Source organism: Quercus robur, chromosome 7 (assembly GCF_932294415.1).
Source record: "Quercus robur chromosome 7, dhQueRobu3.1, whole genome shotgun sequence".
Taxonomy (NCBI): Eukaryota; Viridiplantae; Streptophyta; class Magnoliopsida; order Fagales; family Fagaceae; genus Quercus; species Quercus robur.
Genome location: NC_065540.1, coordinates 14,350,294 through 14,369,004, shown reverse-complemented (window position 1 = coordinate 14,369,004; position 18,711 = coordinate 14,350,294). Strand labels below are relative to the sequence as shown.

General features: G+C 37.8%; 2 protein-coding genes across 2 annotated transcripts; both read right to left on the bottom strand.

Annotated features, from left to right (window-relative positions):
- Positions 1 to 388: 388 nt before the first annotated feature.
- On the bottom strand, positions 389 to 3,014 carry LOC126692398 (selT-like protein). The gene is made up of 4 exons (XM_050387992.1): positions 2,732 to 3,014; positions 2,496 to 2,575; positions 969 to 1,287; positions 389 to 747 (listed from the first exon to the last, which is right to left on the bottom strand). Exons 1-4 carry the CDS (start codon positions 2,909 to 2,911, stop codon positions 628 to 630), a joined length of 699 nt encoding a protein of 232 aa, XP_050243949.1. The 5' UTR covers positions 2,912 to 3,014; the 3' UTR covers positions 389 to 627.
- Positions 3,015 to 10,457: 7,443 nt separating this feature from the next.
- Positions 10,458 to 11,510, bottom strand: LOC126691051 (uncharacterized). Its single transcript, XM_050386131.1, has one exon. It carries the CDS (start codon positions 11,508 to 11,510, stop codon positions 10,458 to 10,460), a length of 1,053 nt encoding a protein of 350 aa, XP_050242088.1.
- Between the last annotated feature and the right edge of the window lie 7,201 nt (positions 11,511 to 18,711).

The window sequence follows — 18,711 nt, the reverse complement described above, 5'->3', positions numbered from 1 at the left end:
ACTCACTTCCAAGATGATCTCTTACGAACACCATGGCAATGTGTTTTTAAGCACTGCAAGCCACCAAGTTCTTAAGTGATCTCTCACCAACACCTTCATAGCACCAAACTTTCTCTTGCCCAAAGCATGGTGATTGGCAAAACAATTACTTAGTTAATGCTTAACGTTGCGTTATGCTAGATTTTTTTTCATCCATTTGAAGAAAAGAGGCCATAGTGTGATGTATTCAATCAGAATTCTCCAACTTGACCACTCTCAAGTTCCAGAGAATAATCCCATGTGAATTAGCCCTCCACTTTTCACTATTCTAGAGAGAGAGAGAGATTGAGGGAGTGCCTGATTCACAGAGAAATGTACAATTCAATTGGAAGAACAAGTTTTGGTAGAATTGTTAAAGAGTGGTCATCTAATAAATGAGGAAAAAAGAAGTGCCTGATTCACAAAGGATTTTTCTTTCTTTTTTGTAAATTATATCAGACACAAGGCGATGCCAAAATTAAAGGGTATGTAACCATTGTTCAGTACATGATTAATGAGAACGTTACAGGGGTTAAAAATTCACAATGACAGCATTTTCCTCTGTATGTCACCGCAAATTTGTGAACAAACTTCAGCCTCCACTGGGCACTAAGACCAGACACCTCCTCCTATACCATCCACAACTCTCGAGCTACTAAGTTTCCTGCCAACAAGATCTCTCAGCTCAATTTCGCTAGGGAATCTATTCTCCTTCAGCTTAGAGAAAACCTACAAGTCCAAAGAGGTAAAAGTGATGAGAGCCACGCAAAAATTGAAGAGTTTTTCACGTGTCACAATAACTGCCCTTAAAATCAATCAAGAAGACTTCAAAAATATCCCAAACTGGTATCTGACATTGAGTTTACTACTAAAGCAGGATCAACAAAAATACGTTAACTGGACCTAAAAGTGAGCAAAATCTATGTATCGAAAGAAGATAAAGAGTTTACCAGTTCACCATTACAATATACTTCAAAAGCACCAGAACTCTGCAGGAAGGATTGGATGAAGTTCCCCAAAAGCCAAGTGCTTGCAATACTTCGAAATTTATTGGCACGCAAGGAGTAGAACCAAGGAGGTGGTGCTGCAAATCCCAACCTTGGAAAAATCTGTTCACCTGCCATTATTGTCCCAATAATTCCAAATTGAACAACAGGTACAGCTTTACTCAGTAGGCGTTTTGGAAGTGGAGGTGGGTGGTTCGCCAGAGCAACATTGATCCCAGGAAATGATGTGTCTAGCATGTTCTTCATTGTTACTGCATTTCCTCTGCCACAAGAAACATAATTTACATGTGACAATAGATAGAACAACTGCCACCACCACTAAGCCTTAGTCTCAAAATTTTGGGGTCAGCTATGGATCCTCAACAAACTACTCGTGGTCAGCCACATGAATTCAAATTTAAGAGAGAACACCAATGATCTTACAAAGTACGTGTCCAAAATTTTAAAAATGAACCTACGTATAGATTGATGTAATTCGAAACAGTTTCCAATTACAACAGCAAAGTACTGATGGAAACAAGTAATTTGACCTAGTTATTATTAACAACCACAATGGAGCTGACATCACGGATTTAAATTATACTACTGTCACAAGTAATAGTTTGGGTGATATTTTGAGTTAAAACAATATAAAAATTATAGAAACTACTACGCTGACAATTAAGTTATATTCGTGATCAAAACTGTCAAAATAGGATGGAGGACGAAGTAAAACATTTCATAGAAAGAAGAATTGACAAAATTAGTCTGCATAAACTTACATATTTTAGAACATATTTCCAAAAGCAAGACTCTACTACCAGAAATTGAAGAGTATACTAAAGTTCCATTGACCAAGGAATTCTAAGTTTCTAACATCAAGATGCAAACCTATGACTCGTAACAGTAATTTAGCAACACAAGTTGCCAATCCACACAATTCACATGTAGAATTTAAAGTCAAAAGTACATATCATAACACACCATTTCTTCATCAATCAGTTTCACCCTTTTTTCTTTTCCTATATTTACTTTTCAAAATGGACAACTTGGATATAAAAACCACACAAGTAGTGTGCACACATCATGACAGCTAAACAAAACACAATTAGTCAATCAATTATTTGATGATCAGAATGAGCTCAACTCAACAGTTTGGTCTTGTTAACGACTAACTTAAGACCGGAGTTCCCGGAACACTTAATCTTCTATTATGAACTGTAAACCCACAAATTCATAGCAATTATGTAATTTTCTTAACATTTAGGATAAATTATACTTTTAGTCCCTGAAATTTAAAATCAGAAACATTTTGATCCCTCCATAACACACCCCATTTATGAAATTTATGTACCTAAAAATAAAATTTCTGTTTAAACACATACATATATATATATATATACACTTTTTATTTGTTGAAACGGTAAAAAAAAAAAAAAATCTAATGTTAGGTACACTTGCTAATAAAACCCATCAAAAATTTGGGATAACCTGTAAGAACAGGAAGAGCAAAAGTTGATGTTGACAGTGCTGCCCAGACCAATTCCTCCACCGACAATGCCACTTGGTTTCTGCATTTTCACCCAAAAAAACAAACAAAAATGTTAGGTACATAAAATTTTTTCTCACACGTAAAATACCAATATGGACACAACCCATTATACTATATGTTACAAAAAAAAAAAAAAAAAAAAAAGTGATAAGAATTGTAAAATTGAGAGGAGGACCTGTGTGGGAAAATCAAGAGGTTGGTTGAGAATTGGTTGTTGGGGAATTGGGTTAGGGGGTTTGTAATGGAATTGATTAGTAGTGGGTACTTTTGGAGGTGGGGGTATGAAGAGGTTTACAATGTCGGTACAAAACAGAAACATTGGTATACCCAACAGAAATAACTGGGCTCGATCCATTGGAATTGGAATTGGAATTACTGGGAATTTGAAATCCCAATCTATCAGAATCAAGGAAACAGCGACAGACCAGAGGGAAATAGAGAGTAATGGACTTTTTGGGGTAATGATTAATGTAAATTTCAGGTGAAGTGAAGGGTAAAATTGACAAAAATGAAAAACAAAAAAAACAATATGGGTCTATCGGGTCGTGACGTAGCGCGAACCAATCGGTTGATCCGGATGCGGTTGAACAAGACACGTTTTCTCGCCTTATGTGGCCTAAATTTTTGGTGGGTGTCGTTTACTCTTGAAAAGAAAAAAACAGTGTCGTTTAGGAATGGATTAAAAGGCAACTAAAACCCCCCCTTTTTTTTTTTAATAAAAAATTTGCATAAAATTCTTGATTAATTAATCCTTCCTAATAGTAAAAGTACAAAATATAATTTTTCCTGGTTCTATTAAGTCGGAGAATCAGACTGATTGAATGGTGGTATAAACATTATAGTTTGACGTGAAAGTGAAACTAATTATAACAATAAATCTTAATCCTAAATTTTGAAGTTGATTTTGGTTGAAACTAATATTATTTTGCTATTTAACTAGGTTGAGGAGTTTAATAGGCTTGTTGACTAATAATTATCTCTCGTCATTCTTTTATCATTTCTTTTTTAGTTTAAGTAAGATTTGATTTTAAATTCTTTACGTGATAAAAAGAGTTTTTATTGGTAATATTTACCGCTATCATTCTTCATTGTCAACTAACATTTACAATTGTTGCTTTGGGGTAATCGGATAAAATTGGATCTAACATTTACAATTATAATTTATTAAACTCGATTTTAAATAAGTGAAAGGTGTGTATCTAAGGTTGGAGGTTGTCTAAATAGTATCCTATTTTGTCACCACTCTTGAACAGTTTAACAAGGATCAGAGGAAGAAATGCCACCTCTTGAAGGTTGTGTATATTCAGAATTAAATGGCATTACGATTTACGACAGCTTTGACAACCTCTCCTACCAAATTTTGAATTATTGAGTTTGTACTTTGTACTCCAGCTCTAGTCCATCTCAAATGGCTTTCATCCTTGCTTTCCTATTCGTCCAAACATGTTCCTTAGCTTTGGAACAAGTCAGTTACATTTCCCATTTTCGATATATAGCCCAATACCAAACATTGAGAAAAGGTATAATGTATTATTGAATACATGCATTATTCTCTTATGTAAGGCCAATACACCATAAGAATATGTGGGTGCGAGTAGTGGTATGTTCTGTTGTGTGTTGGTGGTTTTTTTAGGCTTACTTAACCTGTACCTTAAAGTATAGGGCGATGATTACACAGGTAAGCCATTTTTTCAAAAAAAAGAAAGATAATTACTTTGATATCCAAAATTTGTTAAATTTATACCGAAAATATAATTACAAATCAAATCAAAGCATCAATTAAAATAATAAAAAAAAAATTTATTTATAGAAATAGAAAAAGATGTTAAACATTTTAGAAGTTAAGGGGTTGGGTTATTATATGTATATTTAATTTTTTTTTTTTTTTTTTAAAGTTGTTTAGATTGGCAAAATTTTCAACCCAAGTTACCCAATTCAACCCAATATTATTGAACAATATATGTTTTTTTTTTTAATGTTTTGTAGTTTGATTTATTTTGGATTTTGACTTAATTTAAATTTATTAATTTGATTAAGTTTGGTATTTTGAGACCTAGTTTTTTAAGAAATTTGAATATTAGGCCAAGTTGTGTACATACATATATAATTTAATCTATTTTATGCATTTTCAATTTATAATTTAATTTTTATACATATTTTATTACAACTTGAAAACACTTCTTTATCTCTATAAAGTCTCTCATGACTGCTTCTACCTTTACTTTTCATCTCTACCTCATTAATTTTGAAGCCACCTCATTAGGACGGTAAAATATTTCGACCACGACAAGGAGACAAGGCATCCTTGATCTAATTGCTCTTGATCCGATCCTCAGGCTTTGTAAACACCCCAAACACAACCTAAATCAACTCATTCACACTCCTAATTATACTAAACACTCCATAGGATCCCAATCCAACAAAAGACATAATGTTGATGCCTCTTTTTTCTAAAGGTCCACACAAGACAAGTCTAATTCTTTTGGGCCTATTATTTTTGTTGTATTTTGTTAAAAAATTTTAGAATAAAATATCATTTTCTTCCTTAAAATTTTTATAAAAGTTATTTTTTCATTTCTAAACTTTCAAAAGTTCATTTTTCATCCCTAAATTTTGTAAAACATTCAACTGTACATCCTTCCGTCTATAACAGTTAGTTTATCCATCTATAACGTCTATAACAGTTAGTTTATATCCTATATGCATGACACAGTATCTGATTTGGATTAGAGTATTTTATTTAAAATTTTTGCACATGTGGCACATAGCTATTGGGGCGTGGAAAGAATAATAATATGATGAAATTACCCCTCCCACCTGGGGCCAAAACTAACCACGAAAACCCATGCCCAAACCCCCCGGCAACAACCAGCAACCCCAAACCGTCAGGTGGTTTAACTCTCCATGGTGCGAAGCACGTTCAATGGAATTGGACGATCATATTCATGTTGTTGGGGCTGTCAATCTATCAAAGAAGACTAGGAAAAACTGAAATCAGTTCAAATCTAAGTAATCGCAATCTTACAGGTTCTCCAATTCTTTTGACTTACTACAGTAAGTCCTTGAAGTGTGCAAATAGGACAAAGAAGACTTTATGATGCTTTGATGGTGCCCGTGGACTAGCAGAAACAAGATTCAACAAAACAAGCCCATACCAACCTACAATGATGGCATCTCAGTTACTGGGCAACCTCTAAGACCGGTTTGATACATGTGTTTAAATTGTTTGAAAACATTTGTGGAAATATGTGTGGGTGAAAAAGTGTGTGAAAATATGTGTAATGTTGTTTAAAAATTAAAAATGGTTGTTTGAAAACACAAACCAAACACCCCCAGTTTTCCCAAAAAAAAAAAAAAATCACACTAAGTCCAAATACAAATTTCCTAAAGCTTCATGCAAACCTTTCACAATGACATAAAGATTCAAACCAGCCACCCAAAAATTAGTGTTGCCAGTTTGGGATTGGGATTTCATAGTCGGGGTCATTGCCTTGGAATAGCTGACTGGGGTCGCCAGTTGAGGCTGACGCTATGGGAGGTTGGGTGTTGGGTTGCGTGGTTCTAGAATAAGGTTAGGTTCTACTTTAAGTGGAGATAATTTAATCCGATCTCTTTTTTCATACGTGCCAATAACTTTGTGTCACATGTTTAAAACTTTTTAAATAAAATAGTTTTGTCCAAATCAAATGCCATGTCAACACTCTGTTAGGTCATAGAGAATATAAACTAATAGAGTAACAGATATAAATGGAAGGATGTAAAGTAGAATGTTTTAAAAAGTTTAGGGACGAAATTTTTTTTTTTAAAAGTTTAGGGATGAAAAACGAACTTTTGTTAGAATTTAGGGATGAAAATGATATTTTGAACTTTTTTTTTTTTTTTTTTTTTTAACATGACCTAAGTCCATGTAATTATTGGGGAAATTAGAGGACTGTTGTATAAATGGTAAAAAGTACGTAGATTTTGGGTTTATACCCATAGACCCAAGAGAGAGAGTTTGTTAGGTGGGGTTGGAACACTTGCAAAGTCTATGAGCCCATGTGTTAGCCATAAAACACCAAAAAAGAGCCTGACTGATCTGTTGAATTTGCCCAAAATTTCGGCCAAATTGCTTTCACCATGAAAAAGCAATTTGACCTCACTTATTGTTAACTGACTAGATCCCTTAAATTTAGTAGGTTCTTTAGGGGTTGTTTTCCCCTAAGAGGACACAACAAAGTTGGTTTGGTTAATAGATTACCCAAAATTGATATAAAGGCATATTCCTAATATCCAAATCCAATCAAGAACAAAACTCAAGGTTGCCAAATATCCGGAAACCAAATGCTTTGATCCTCATTCAACGATGGACATTAGACATGTCTAAACTTATTATAAAACTTGGTTTCAATCCATGCATTAATCTGATTTTTTTTTTTTTTTTGGTCTAAAGGAAAATATATTAAACTAACTGGAAGAACAAGAACCAGGACAAAGCCTGTTACAGTAATCACCCAAAGAGTCAGCCTCAATCAGAGGGATCAACTCTACAGGGGGAAAAGAATGAATAGAAAAATCCAAGGGACCAACTCTACAGGGGGAAAAGAATGAATAGAAAAATCCAAGGATTGAACCAGACCTAACTTAGCTAAACGATCTGCACATTTGTTAGCTTCCCGGAAAGTATGCTTAACATGAACCTGAGGGAATTGATCAATTAAGTGAAGTAAACCACAAGCTTCTAGTTTAAGAAACAACATATTCACAAGGGACTCTTGCCGTGTTATAATCAATAATCATAATAAGACAAAGATTATTTTGGTTGATATTCCTTCTACGAGTTAGTATATTTTTTTCACGATGCACCACTAGCCTCCATCCTTGTATTGGAGAGAGTAGCATAATTAGTAAAATATAGTATGCGTATATTACGGTAAACATACAGCAGATACAAAACCCTAAACCCTAAACCCTAAACCCGCTCCGAAACCGGATTAGTCGGCCCAGTGGGTTCGGATACCGGTTGGGAAACCAAAAAAAAAAAAATTTGGTATTTTTTAATAAAAGAATGTTTTGAAAATTCGGCATAAAAATATAGAAACAGAAAAATAACTGTGCATGTGTAGTACGAGTATTTTTAAAATAATTCGTATAAAAAATACAAAAACATTTAACACACACATATATCATATATTATATAATAAAAGTTGGGTTTAGATGTCATGGTTGCGCCAAGTAGCTTTACCAAATTGTAGAATTTTTTTTAGATTTTTAGATTTCAAAAATATATATATATATATATATATATATTTTTTTTTTTTTTCTCCTATAATCCATAAGTTGATAAAAATCTTAATTTGATTACAATCCAAAATTTTCATCTTATCCATGTAATCCTTATTTTTTCACCTGTAGAATATATTACTAATAAAAGTCTAATCAAAATTACAGAACCCCTTTCCCTCTTCCTTTTTGTGTGTGTGTGTGTGTGTTTGTTTCTAAAAAAAAGGGTAATTGCCTCACATTGCTTAAGAGAGTGTGTTGTGTGTAGTATAACTTACCCCACCCTCCCTTAAAAGTTACCATGACTTTTGAGTGGAGTTGTGGTGTGCCTTTGTGTTAGAGCCCCATTTCCTTCTTCCTTTTTGTGTGTGTGTGTGTGTGTGTTTGTTTCTAAAAAAAAGGGTAATTGCCTCACATTGCTTAAGAAAGTGTGTTGTGTGTAGTATAACTTACCCCACCCTCCCTTAAAAGTTACCATGACTTTTGAGTGGAGTTGTGGTGTGCCTTTGTGTTAGAGCCCCTTTCCTTCTTCCTTGTGTGTGTGTTTGTTTCTAAAAAAAAAAAAAAAAAAAAAAATTTGTAGAATTTTTTTCATATTTAAAATGATAAGACACGTATTAAAAAAAAAAAAAAAACCTTAGAAACATGGATAAGATAACTAATTTACTTAGGTTAGGATTGTATAACCATTAGTATTTTATTTAAAATTTAAAATTTAAAATTATAGATAAAAAATAATTTTAGAAAAAATTACACGCTATTTTGTTTTTTGGATAAAAACATTTTTTAACAATATATAATTGAAGAAGTTATATGAACAAAAGTCTTCACATTGAAGAAGTGGATATGAACAAATATTTGTGCCGTGTGATGAGAGGAAATAGCAAAATCTAAACTAACGTCTAACATAAAATTTGTAGATAAAAAAAGAAAGAAAGGATTTTAGACACCTAATCCAAAAATTTTTAGATGAAAATGCCCTATATCAATTAACGCAGACCTCATGTATATCAATTCAGAGATACTACATCCACAATATTTTCACAACAAATCATAGATGGTTAGTTGTTATTGATTCAAATTTGAACCTAACACTAAGATTACTTTTTTGCCCCAACAATAACAACTAGTAATAACTTGCCACTTAAGATTTTTTGTAAAAATGTTGTGAAATTGTTGTGGACATATTATTTCTCATATCAATTAATCAGAACTCTTTTGTAGAAAAAAACAAAATAATTGTATTACAGGCACTTAATCCGAAAAATTTTAGATTAAAAAGCCTCATGTATATCAATTAACTTAGGCCTCATGTATTTAGAAATCTATATCTATATTAACATTAATCATAATTCTATATTAAATTTTGGAGTTTATCCAAAGAATAAAAAAGTAAAGAAAAAAAATAGTTTGATATGACCACAAAAAAAAAAAAAAAAAAAGTTGCATTTTTTTGTTAAAACACCAAGGAGAAAATGATAAGTTTGAAGGAACTTATCAACTACCAATATGTAAAATTTGAGACAGGAAAATTACCCTATAAACATACAATGCATCAAGCACCTTCTTTTTGGGATTAGCAGACACATCCCACGTACAAATCTTGCAGTCATTGGAGCCATTCAAAAGGTATCCCTCCTTAGTTGGACTCCAAGACAACCCGTACCCTTCCCTTTCTAGATTTCTTTAAAAAAATAAAGTCCATGAGACGTTAAATTAGTAAATTAGAAAAGATATAGATAAACAGTTTTAGTTTTTGTTATTCAAACTGGTTTGGTTTCTCTTAGATTTAGTAGTTGTATGCCACTAACTAACTAAATTTAGAAAAAAAATACTCGTTATATATATATATATATATATATATATATATATTTTGGATAGAAACATTTTTAACAATATATAATTGATTAGTATTTCATATAGGATAGGTGTCTTTAATTCCAAACCATCTAATAATTTCTCTTATAATTTAACTTCAATATAATTTGAATTCTATGTCTAATAGAACTCTCTCAAGTCCTAACTTCCAAGTTTTTTGGATAAACATGCATCCTAAGTGATGAGTTTTCATTGATCACATTGTGCAAAATTTTCTTCAATCTATTCGCAAGGACCTTTGATATTAATTTGTAAATCACATTGCAGAGGCTGATAGGACGGTAGTCAGTTATCTTTTGTGGGTTTTTGGTCTTAGGAATCATGCAAATATAAGTATTATTGATACCCCTAGGCATTATACCAGTATTAAGAGCCTGTAATACACAATTTTGTACACTATGACCAACAATAGCCCAATATTTTTGGTAAAAGATAGGGGACATACCGTCAGGGCCCGGTGCTTTTGTCGGATGCATTTGTTTGAGCGCACTCCTGACCTCCTCTGCCCTGAATTCCTTTAGAAGTGCCTGGTTCATCTCAGGCGTTACCCTTCTGTCCATAGCCTCAAGACTTGCATCGAAACTTGCGGGTTGGTCCGAGCTGAAAATGGACTTGAAATAGTCCAGAATAATTTTTTCTACTCTCTCGGGTTCTTCTTGCCATACACCATCTTCATCCAACATTCCCCCAACTCTGTTTTTCCTCTGCCTTTGGCTGGCTGTGGCATGGAAAAATTTTGTGTTTTTGTCTCCATTTTGCAGCTAGCTCACCCGTGACCTTTGGTTCCACATGATTTCCTCCTTTGTGTGAAGATCATTGATTTCCTTTCGGACTGCATGAATTTCCTCTGCTGTCACATGAAGTTGGTTGAGGGACTCAAGAAACTGAAGACGCTCCTTCTTTTGCTTTAAAAATTTGTAGATATTCCCGAAACTATTCTGGTTCCAGCATTGGAGTTGACTCTGACATCTTTCTAATCTCTCCTGAATAGGCCGGGTAGCATCATCCACATAAGGGTCCCAAGCCATTTCAATGACTTCCTTACACTCTTCCTCCTTTGTCCACATTGCTTCAAAAAAGAACCGCTTCTTTCCCCTCTTTCTGTACTGATTCTTTTTGAGGAACAGGACCAGCAAACAATGATCCGATGCCGACATTGATACATTGTGAACCTTTGCTTCCGGAAAAATCTTCATCCATTCCTCATTTGCAACCATTCTGTCCAGCCGAAGCAGCGTGCGCTGATCACCAAACCGCCCATTACACCAGGTAAACCTCGGACCAACAAATCCTAAATCAATCAACCCACATCTGCTAAGAGACTCCCTAAACTCCCTCATCTGATCCACATCCCTTTCCTTCCACCCCATCTTCTCATCTGGATGCAATATTTCATTAAAATCCCCGCACACCAACCACGGCATCTTGCATTGGCCATACAGGGATTCTATCAATTGCCATGAGCTTTGCCTCATACTTGTGACGGGGTGGCCATAAAACCCAGTGGTCCTCCACGGGCCTCCACTACCTTCACCGTGAACCACCACATCGATATGGGAGTGAGAGCAACTCTTGAAACGGACATCTACGCCTTCCTTCCACAGCATTGCAAGACCACCGCTTTTGCCATCACAAGGAACAACAATCCCTTGAGTAAAACCTAACTTATATTGAAAACCTTTCATCCTCTCAGTTGTTGCTTTTGTTTCTGCCAAGAACACCAAAATGGGATTTTTTTCTTTCACCTCTTCGGTGAGTGTACGAACCGCCGGAGGAGTCCCCAACCCCCGACAATTCCATGCTAAGACGCTCATTGAGCTCGGCGGTGCTGCACAGCAGCCACCGCCTCTCCGCCAACCTTATGCTTGTCTTCATCAATTTTTTCCTCTGTCTGATTCTTACCTTTCTTCCGTTTGGTATTTAGTGCATTAGGATCCAGCTCTTGTAAAGGGACCGGGCCATCTCTTTTTAATTTTTCTGGGCTTTCTCTTTTAGCTGGGCTTGGCTTGTTATTTTGCCTTGTAAGCCTTTTCCAATGCCCACTTGTAGGGCCCAAAGTCTCAGCAACCCACCCCTTCTCTTTGTTAAAACTCATTGCTAACGGGCTAGATGCCTCTTCAGCCCATGGGATGGCCTGTGTTGTCTCCAGGCCCAATACACTCCCACTATCCGTATGCCTTTCCTTCTCTTTTTGTTTGCTGTCTTCCCCCTTACTCTTTGTTTTCTCCCACTGCATAACTTCCTCATTTTCTGCTGTGGGAAGGTTGCCTGTCAGAGAGTTCAGGCCACTATTGTCTAATCCCCCATTCCCCTTTGCTTGTGGCAGGCTTGACTTTCCATTTTCTTGATTGAACTTCTCATCTTCACACGCCACCCTCTTTTCCTCTGACTTGTAACACTGACTAGACCTTTGACTGGTCCTGTTCCCACTCACGTGACCTCCACCTACTTCCTCCCTCACCTCTTGCCGGACCGCTTCTTGCACAGACACCCCAGCCTTCAACTCCTCCCTATTCTGCTTGAAACTCATTTTATTAGAGCCTTCCGATCTTCCCTGATCATTCCCCACCCGTCTTCCTGGCTCACCCCTTAACCACGCCCCGTATTGCATACAACCCCCATCCTCTCCATTCCCCGACCCCTGTTTTTCTGCACATTCCTTTTCTCCATGGTCCAGCTTCCCACACCGGTAGCAGAAGTTCGGCAGCCGCTCATATTTAAAAAATACCCATCTGCTCTCTCCGCCTTCGATCGAAACCCTTTTCCCCCTAACCAGTTTTCTAGTGGCATCAAACTGAACTCGCACCCTTAAGCATCTTCCCCATTGTACCCCTTTTTCAGGCACATCAATGTCTATAACTGTTCCGGGAAGACTTATAACAGACAACGTGGTTGTGGCTTTCGAAACCATGCACTCAATTGCTAAAAGAAAAAAGGGGAAGGTTGGATCAATGGCCATCAAGTTGGATATGTCTAAAGCCTATGACCGGGTTGAGTGGGCCTATCTTGGGTCTATGATGCGGAAAATGGGGTTTGAAGAAAAATGGATATCGTTAATCATGATGTGCGTGACCACGGCGTCTTTTTCGGTTCTTATTAATGGGGAACCAAGAGGCACAATTACACCTTCGAGGGGGCTGCGTCAAGGGGATCCTATTTCCCCATATCTATTCCTATTGTGCGCCGAGGGTTTGACTGCACTTTTGAGGAGAAAGGAGGCCGGGGGGTTGATAAGGGGGGTGGCGGTGAGCAGGCTTGCCCCCTCAATTTCGCACCTTTTCTTTGCGGATGATTGCATCATCTTTTGTAGAGCTACTAAGGAGGAGTGCAGACAAGTAGCCTCGGTCCTGGATGTGTACGAAAAGGAGTCGGGACAAAAGTTGAATAGGGAAAAAACCTCGCTTTTTTTCAGCAAGAACACAAAGGAAGACACCCAGAATTTTGTGAAGGATACATTCGGTGCTGAGATTGTCAAACAACATGAAAGGTACTTGGGTTTACCTCCTATGGTTGGAAGAGGAAAGAAAAAGGCATTTAATCGCATTAAAGACCAAGTGGGCAGAAAAATAGCGGGGTGGAAAGGGAGATTGTTATCTAATGCGGGGAGGGAAGTCCTTATAAAGGCGGTTGCGCAGGCCACTCCAACATATACCATGAATTGCTTCAAACTCCCGGACTCTCTTTGTGCTGAGATTGCATCTTTGGAGAGTGGTTTCTGGTGGGGAAAGAAAGATAAAGCTAGAAAGATTGCTTGGGTGTCGTGGCAAAAGCTGTGCAAACCAAAGACGGAGGGGGGGCTGGGTTTTAGGGACTTAAGAGCTTTCAACCTTGCCCTTCTAGCCAAGCAAGGCTGGAGAATACAACAAAACCCTAACGCTTTGATCCACAAAGTCCTTAAAGCAAAGTATTTTGCGAATTCCTCCTTCATGGAAGCTCAAGTAGGGAAAAAGCCATCCTACATATGGAGAAGCATGGTGGCCGCTATTCCGGTGATTAAGGAGGGGACCAAATGGATTGTTGGGAATGGGAAAAGCATTAAGATATGGGGGGAGAAGTGGATTCCCTCATCGGACTCAGGCAGAATTGTAACCCCAAGAACCTCTATGGACAGTGAGGCGAAAGTGGCAAGCCTTATTGTGCATGATCGTGCGGAGTGGGATGTTGCTTTGATACGTCACTCTTTCCTCCCTTATGATGCAGAGGCGATTCTTAGCATTCCTATTAGTCCTATGAACCCGTCGGATTCCCAGGTGTGGGCAAAGTCCCTAAACGGGATCTTCACTGTCAAGAGTGCACATCGTGTGGCTGCTAAATACCTTGATGAGCTAAAGGGTAGTGAGGAGAGTCCAGGCAGCTCGGATAATTCCAGAATGACAGAAGTGTGGAAGGTTATTTGGAACTTAAAGTGTCCGAATAAAATAAAACATTTCATGTGGAGAGCTTGTAGAAATGTGCTCCCCACGAAACAGTGCCTGCTACATAGAAAGGTTCTCACAGAGGACTTTTGTGACTTTTGTGGTGAAAGTGAATCTTCTGGTCATGCTTTGTGGGGATGTGTCATTGCTAAGGAAACTTGGGCTGAAACAAATTTCAGGATTGATAAACTAATTCACCCACCGAAGGAATTTCTTGATGTAGTCTGGTTGCTCCTGGAGTCACCTGGGGATACGAATTGGGAAGCCTTTGCTATCACGGCTTGGGGTTTGTGGAATAACAGAAATGCAGTCCGGCATGGGGAAGCTTGTAAACGGGGGAAAACTATTGCAAGGGAAGCTCAGAAGTATGAACTTGAAGTGCATTCTGCCAGTCCAGTCAGCCTTATTGGTGGCTCCTCTGCCCCTAGTCTCAAGCGTTGGTGTCCTCCCCCTAAAGGAACATACAAGGTCAATACTGATGCCGCGGTATTCAACAACTGGGGCTGCTGTGGCTACGGTGTGGTAATTAGAAATGATAAAGGGGAGCTGATGGGTGCATTGTGTAAGAAAGTTGAGTTTCCTTTAGGGCCTATTGAAGCAGAAGCAAAAGCTACGGAAGCGGGTATTTATCTAGCTTGGGACTTGGGTCTGAAAGATATAGTAGTGGAAGGAGACTCCCAACAGGTTATACAAGCTCTAAATGGTTGCATCACACCGGCCCTGCCCATTCTGAAGGTTGTTGAAGGGCTGAAATTTTTTCTGATGCGGTTCAACTCTTGGAAGGCTGTTCATGCTAGGAGAATCACCAACGAAGCAGCGCATTTACTAGCCAGGAATGCAATGAATGTGGAGAATAGTGTAATATGGGTTGAGGATACTCCTCCCCTAATTGAACACCAGATTTTGGTTGATGTAAGTTTCCTGGACTTCTGTCCAGAGTAATGAAGTTAAGTTATCTGTTTCCAATCAAAAAAAAAAAAAAAAAGTGATGAGTTTTAGTGTTTTACGTTTTTTTTTTTAAATTTTTTTAATACATATATCTTTTTTCTAATAATTCTATTTCTCTTATAATTCCTAAATTGATTAGAAATCTAACATCTTCACAATTGAAAATTCTCTATATATACGGTTTTTTTAGTGTATTCTTATATATTTATATGCACAACTTCTTCATTAATAGCTTCTTTCTTTCTCTTTTTTTTTTTTTAATTTTTTTTAAATTTAAATTTTTTGGAGATAGAAACACTACTTATTGTTCTCATCAATTTTCTCTCTCCCCATTATTAATAATAAGTTTTTTTTTTTTTTTTTTGAGAAACCAGAACCCAAGTGCGGGCTGGGCTTTATTGAAACAGGAATTAAACATCAAGATACATCACCCAAAACTAGAGGGATAATGTCTTCAGGACAATCCTCTAACCAAACTTGTAACTCAGGCCCTGCTTTAGCACGTTTAGCTAATGCATCAGCTACTGAATTACATGAACGAGGAACATAACAAAAATCAGAAAAATGTAAAAGAGAAGCTTGGCCAAGAACATCATCAACTATGTGACCATACAAAGATTGGTTAGCCGATCCTTTTGAAATGGCATTGATCACTACTGCTGCGTCACCTTCAAATATCACTTCGTGTAACCCGATCTCAACAGCAAATTGGACAGCGCGCCTACAAGCTAAAGCTTCAACCATTGCCACGGACTGAGGAAGTGGTACTTGAGCTGAAAGCGCACCTACGACAACGCCGTTAGTGTCTCTGATGATCACGCCCAAACCAGCAGAGTTAGAGCTTTTGAATAGAGCTCCATCGAAGTTGGCTTTGTACCGTGGCCGTGCAGGGGCAGACAATTTAGGCTGGATTGGATTTTGGGCATGACTGGTTCATCATCGTGAGCCTCAAGGAAGTCTTGTAGGAGTTTGGCAGCTTCGGAGAAGATCTGGTTTAGAGGTTGAGCTAGACGCCTAAAATGAATTGAATTTCGCCGATTCCAGAGCAACCAAGCTGAGATGGCAAAGATCTCCACCCTATAATCATCCCGGACTTGCAAAAAACTTGAGAAAAGGTTAGAAAAATCCCACGGTGAGTAAGGGATAGTGTGTTGCATCTAGTTGATAGTGCTCCACAATTGTGCCACCTCTGGGTAGCCCCACACAACATGCAGGATGTCCTCAGTTTGGGTTTGGCACGTGTTGCAACAGGCAGAGGGAGTTATGTGACGACGAAACAAGTTGTCCATTGTTTGAAGTGAGTTGTTACATGCTCACCAAGTGAAGTGCTTCACCTTATTTGGGGTTCGTAGCATCCAAACACCTCTCCAAAGATGTCTTTGGGGGTGTGGATTTGAGCTACTTGGGCTGTTGGTTGTAGCTTCATTAACCAGCAGCTTGTAAGCGCTTCGAGTTGAGAAAATACCCGAAGGCGTTTTTGACCATATGGGGCTATCTTGAGGCAGTCTGGTACTAAGAGGAATGCTCATGATTTTCTTCGCTTCATGAGGTAGAAAATTGTGCATAATTTCAGCCTCCTTCCAAGTTCCATTCTCCTTATCAATCAAAATACTAACCTTTGCATCAAGGGGAATAGAGGGGAGAGGGGAACTAACCGGATGGTATACTTGATCCGGGAGCCACTTGTCCTCCTTTAAACTCATTGTTTAACCATCATCTATCCACCAAACCATGCCTTTCCTCACCACATCCCTTGCACTTAAAATACTCTTCCATGCATACGACCCATTAATCGAGGGATTAGCTTCAAGAATGGAACAATCCGGGAAAACCCGAGCTTTAAAAACTCTATGGCAAAGTGATTCCAGATTTTTCAACATACGCCAAACTTGCTTGGCCAACAAAGCATCATTGAACTTCTCAATCTCCTTAAACCCCATGCCTCCACAATCTTTAGCTTGACAAAGTTTCTCCCACTTTACCCAATGCACCTTCTTATTATCACCATGGCAGCCCCACCAAAATTTGCGGATCATGACCTCAATCTCCTGGATTAATCCCTTAGGAAGCTTGAACAACTCATAGAATAGGTTGGAATGGCTTGGATGACGGACTTATAAGCACCTCTCTGCCTACTTGAGATAGGAGTTTCTCCTTCCAACCTTGTATTTTCTTCCAAATTCTCTCCTTAATGTAGGCAAACCCTTGTCTCTTTACTCTCCCCACAAATGCAGGTAACCCCAAATATCTCTTATATTGCCTGATAGCTAGAACACCCAACAGATGTTGTATTCTGACTTTGACATCATGGTGAGTGTTAGAACTGAAGAAGATATTTGTCTTATCTTTGTTTATTTTTTGGCCCAAACCCCTCTCATAAACTGACAAAAGATCAAGGATTACCTGACACTCAGATTCTTTTGCACGACAAAAGAGAACATTGTCATCAACAAAAAATAGATGAGACACACGTGGCCCATTTCTTCAAATTGACACTCCCCTGATAACACTCTCAGATTCAACTTTGTGGAGCAAGCCTTGAAGTCCCATGGCACATAGCAAAAATAAATATGGAGACAACGGATCACCTTGCCTCAGCCCTCTACTAGGCTTGATAGTTCTACCTAGCACCCCATTGAGCAAAACCGAATATGAAACAGACTTGATGCATGACATGATAGTAGCAACAAAACTTCTAGCAAACCCTAAATGCAACATTGCCCTTTCCAAGAAATCCCACTCTACTCTGTCATAAGCTTTGCTCATATCAAGCTTTAGAGCCATATACCCATCTTTCCCTTGGGTCTTCTGCTTCAAGAAATGGAGTGTCTCGAATGCAACCAACACATTATCAGTAATCAGCCTTCCCGAAAGAAAAGCACTCTGTGAATCAGATACTACATATGGCAAAATCAGCTTCAAACGGTTAACCAACACTTTTGCAATGAGTTTGTAGACCACATTACAAAGGCTTATAGGTCTAAAATCTGAAACTTTCTTAGGATCTTTTATTTTGGGAATAAGTGCAATAAAAGTAGAATTAATAGAATCTGGAATAGTGCCAGAATTTAAAGCTGTCAAAACTACTTCTGTCACATCTATACCAACAATATGCCAAAATGATTTGTAAAAAATAGGGGACATACCATCGGGGCCAGGAGCTGTGAGAGGGGCCATATGGTGGAGAGCTTTGAGAACCTCTTCAGCCTTGTAAGGTTTATTTAAGCTATTATTCATCTCATCAGTTACTGTAGGAATTAAGCCATTCAAAATCTCATCAAAGCCAGTTGGATTTGATGTGGTAAACATAGTATCAAAATAAGTACTTGCCAATCTGCCCATTTGATCTTCATCTTCGGTCCAAACACCAAACTCATCTTCCAACCCCACAATAAAATTATGCTTATTCCGTTGGTTGGCCCGACAATGGAAATAGCGAGTGTTGTAGTCTCCCTCCTTCAACCAATCACTATGAGAACGTTGCTTCCACATTGCTTCCTCGGTTCCATGTGCTAAGGTTGACTTGGCAACTTGCAATTTTTTTCAACAAAATACTAACTGGGTTTGAGTCAAATAAATTAGCCCAAGATTGTTTCACCACATCCTCACAAGATCTATCTTTGAGCCACATTGCCTCAAATCAGAATGGCCG

Excerpts from the sequence above, each read along its gene's own strand:
- LOC126692398 (XM_050387992.1), bottom strand. The coding sequence starts at position 2,911 with ATGGATCGAGCCCAGTTATTTCTGTTGGGTATACCAATGTTTCTGTTT. Across the intron at positions 2,576-2,731 it reads CTCTTGATTTTCCCACACAG|AAACCAAGTGGCATTGTCGG; the intron begins GTCCTCCTCTCA and ends GTGAAAATGCAG. Across the intron at positions 1,288-2,495 it reads TGCTCTTCCTGTTCTTACAG|AGGAAATGCAGTAACAATGA; the intron begins GTTATCCCAAAT and ends TTCTTGTGGCAG.
- LOC126691051 (XM_050386131.1), bottom strand. The coding sequence starts at position 11,510 with ATGAGCGTCTTAGCATGGAATTGTCGGGGGTTGGGGACTCCTCCGGCG.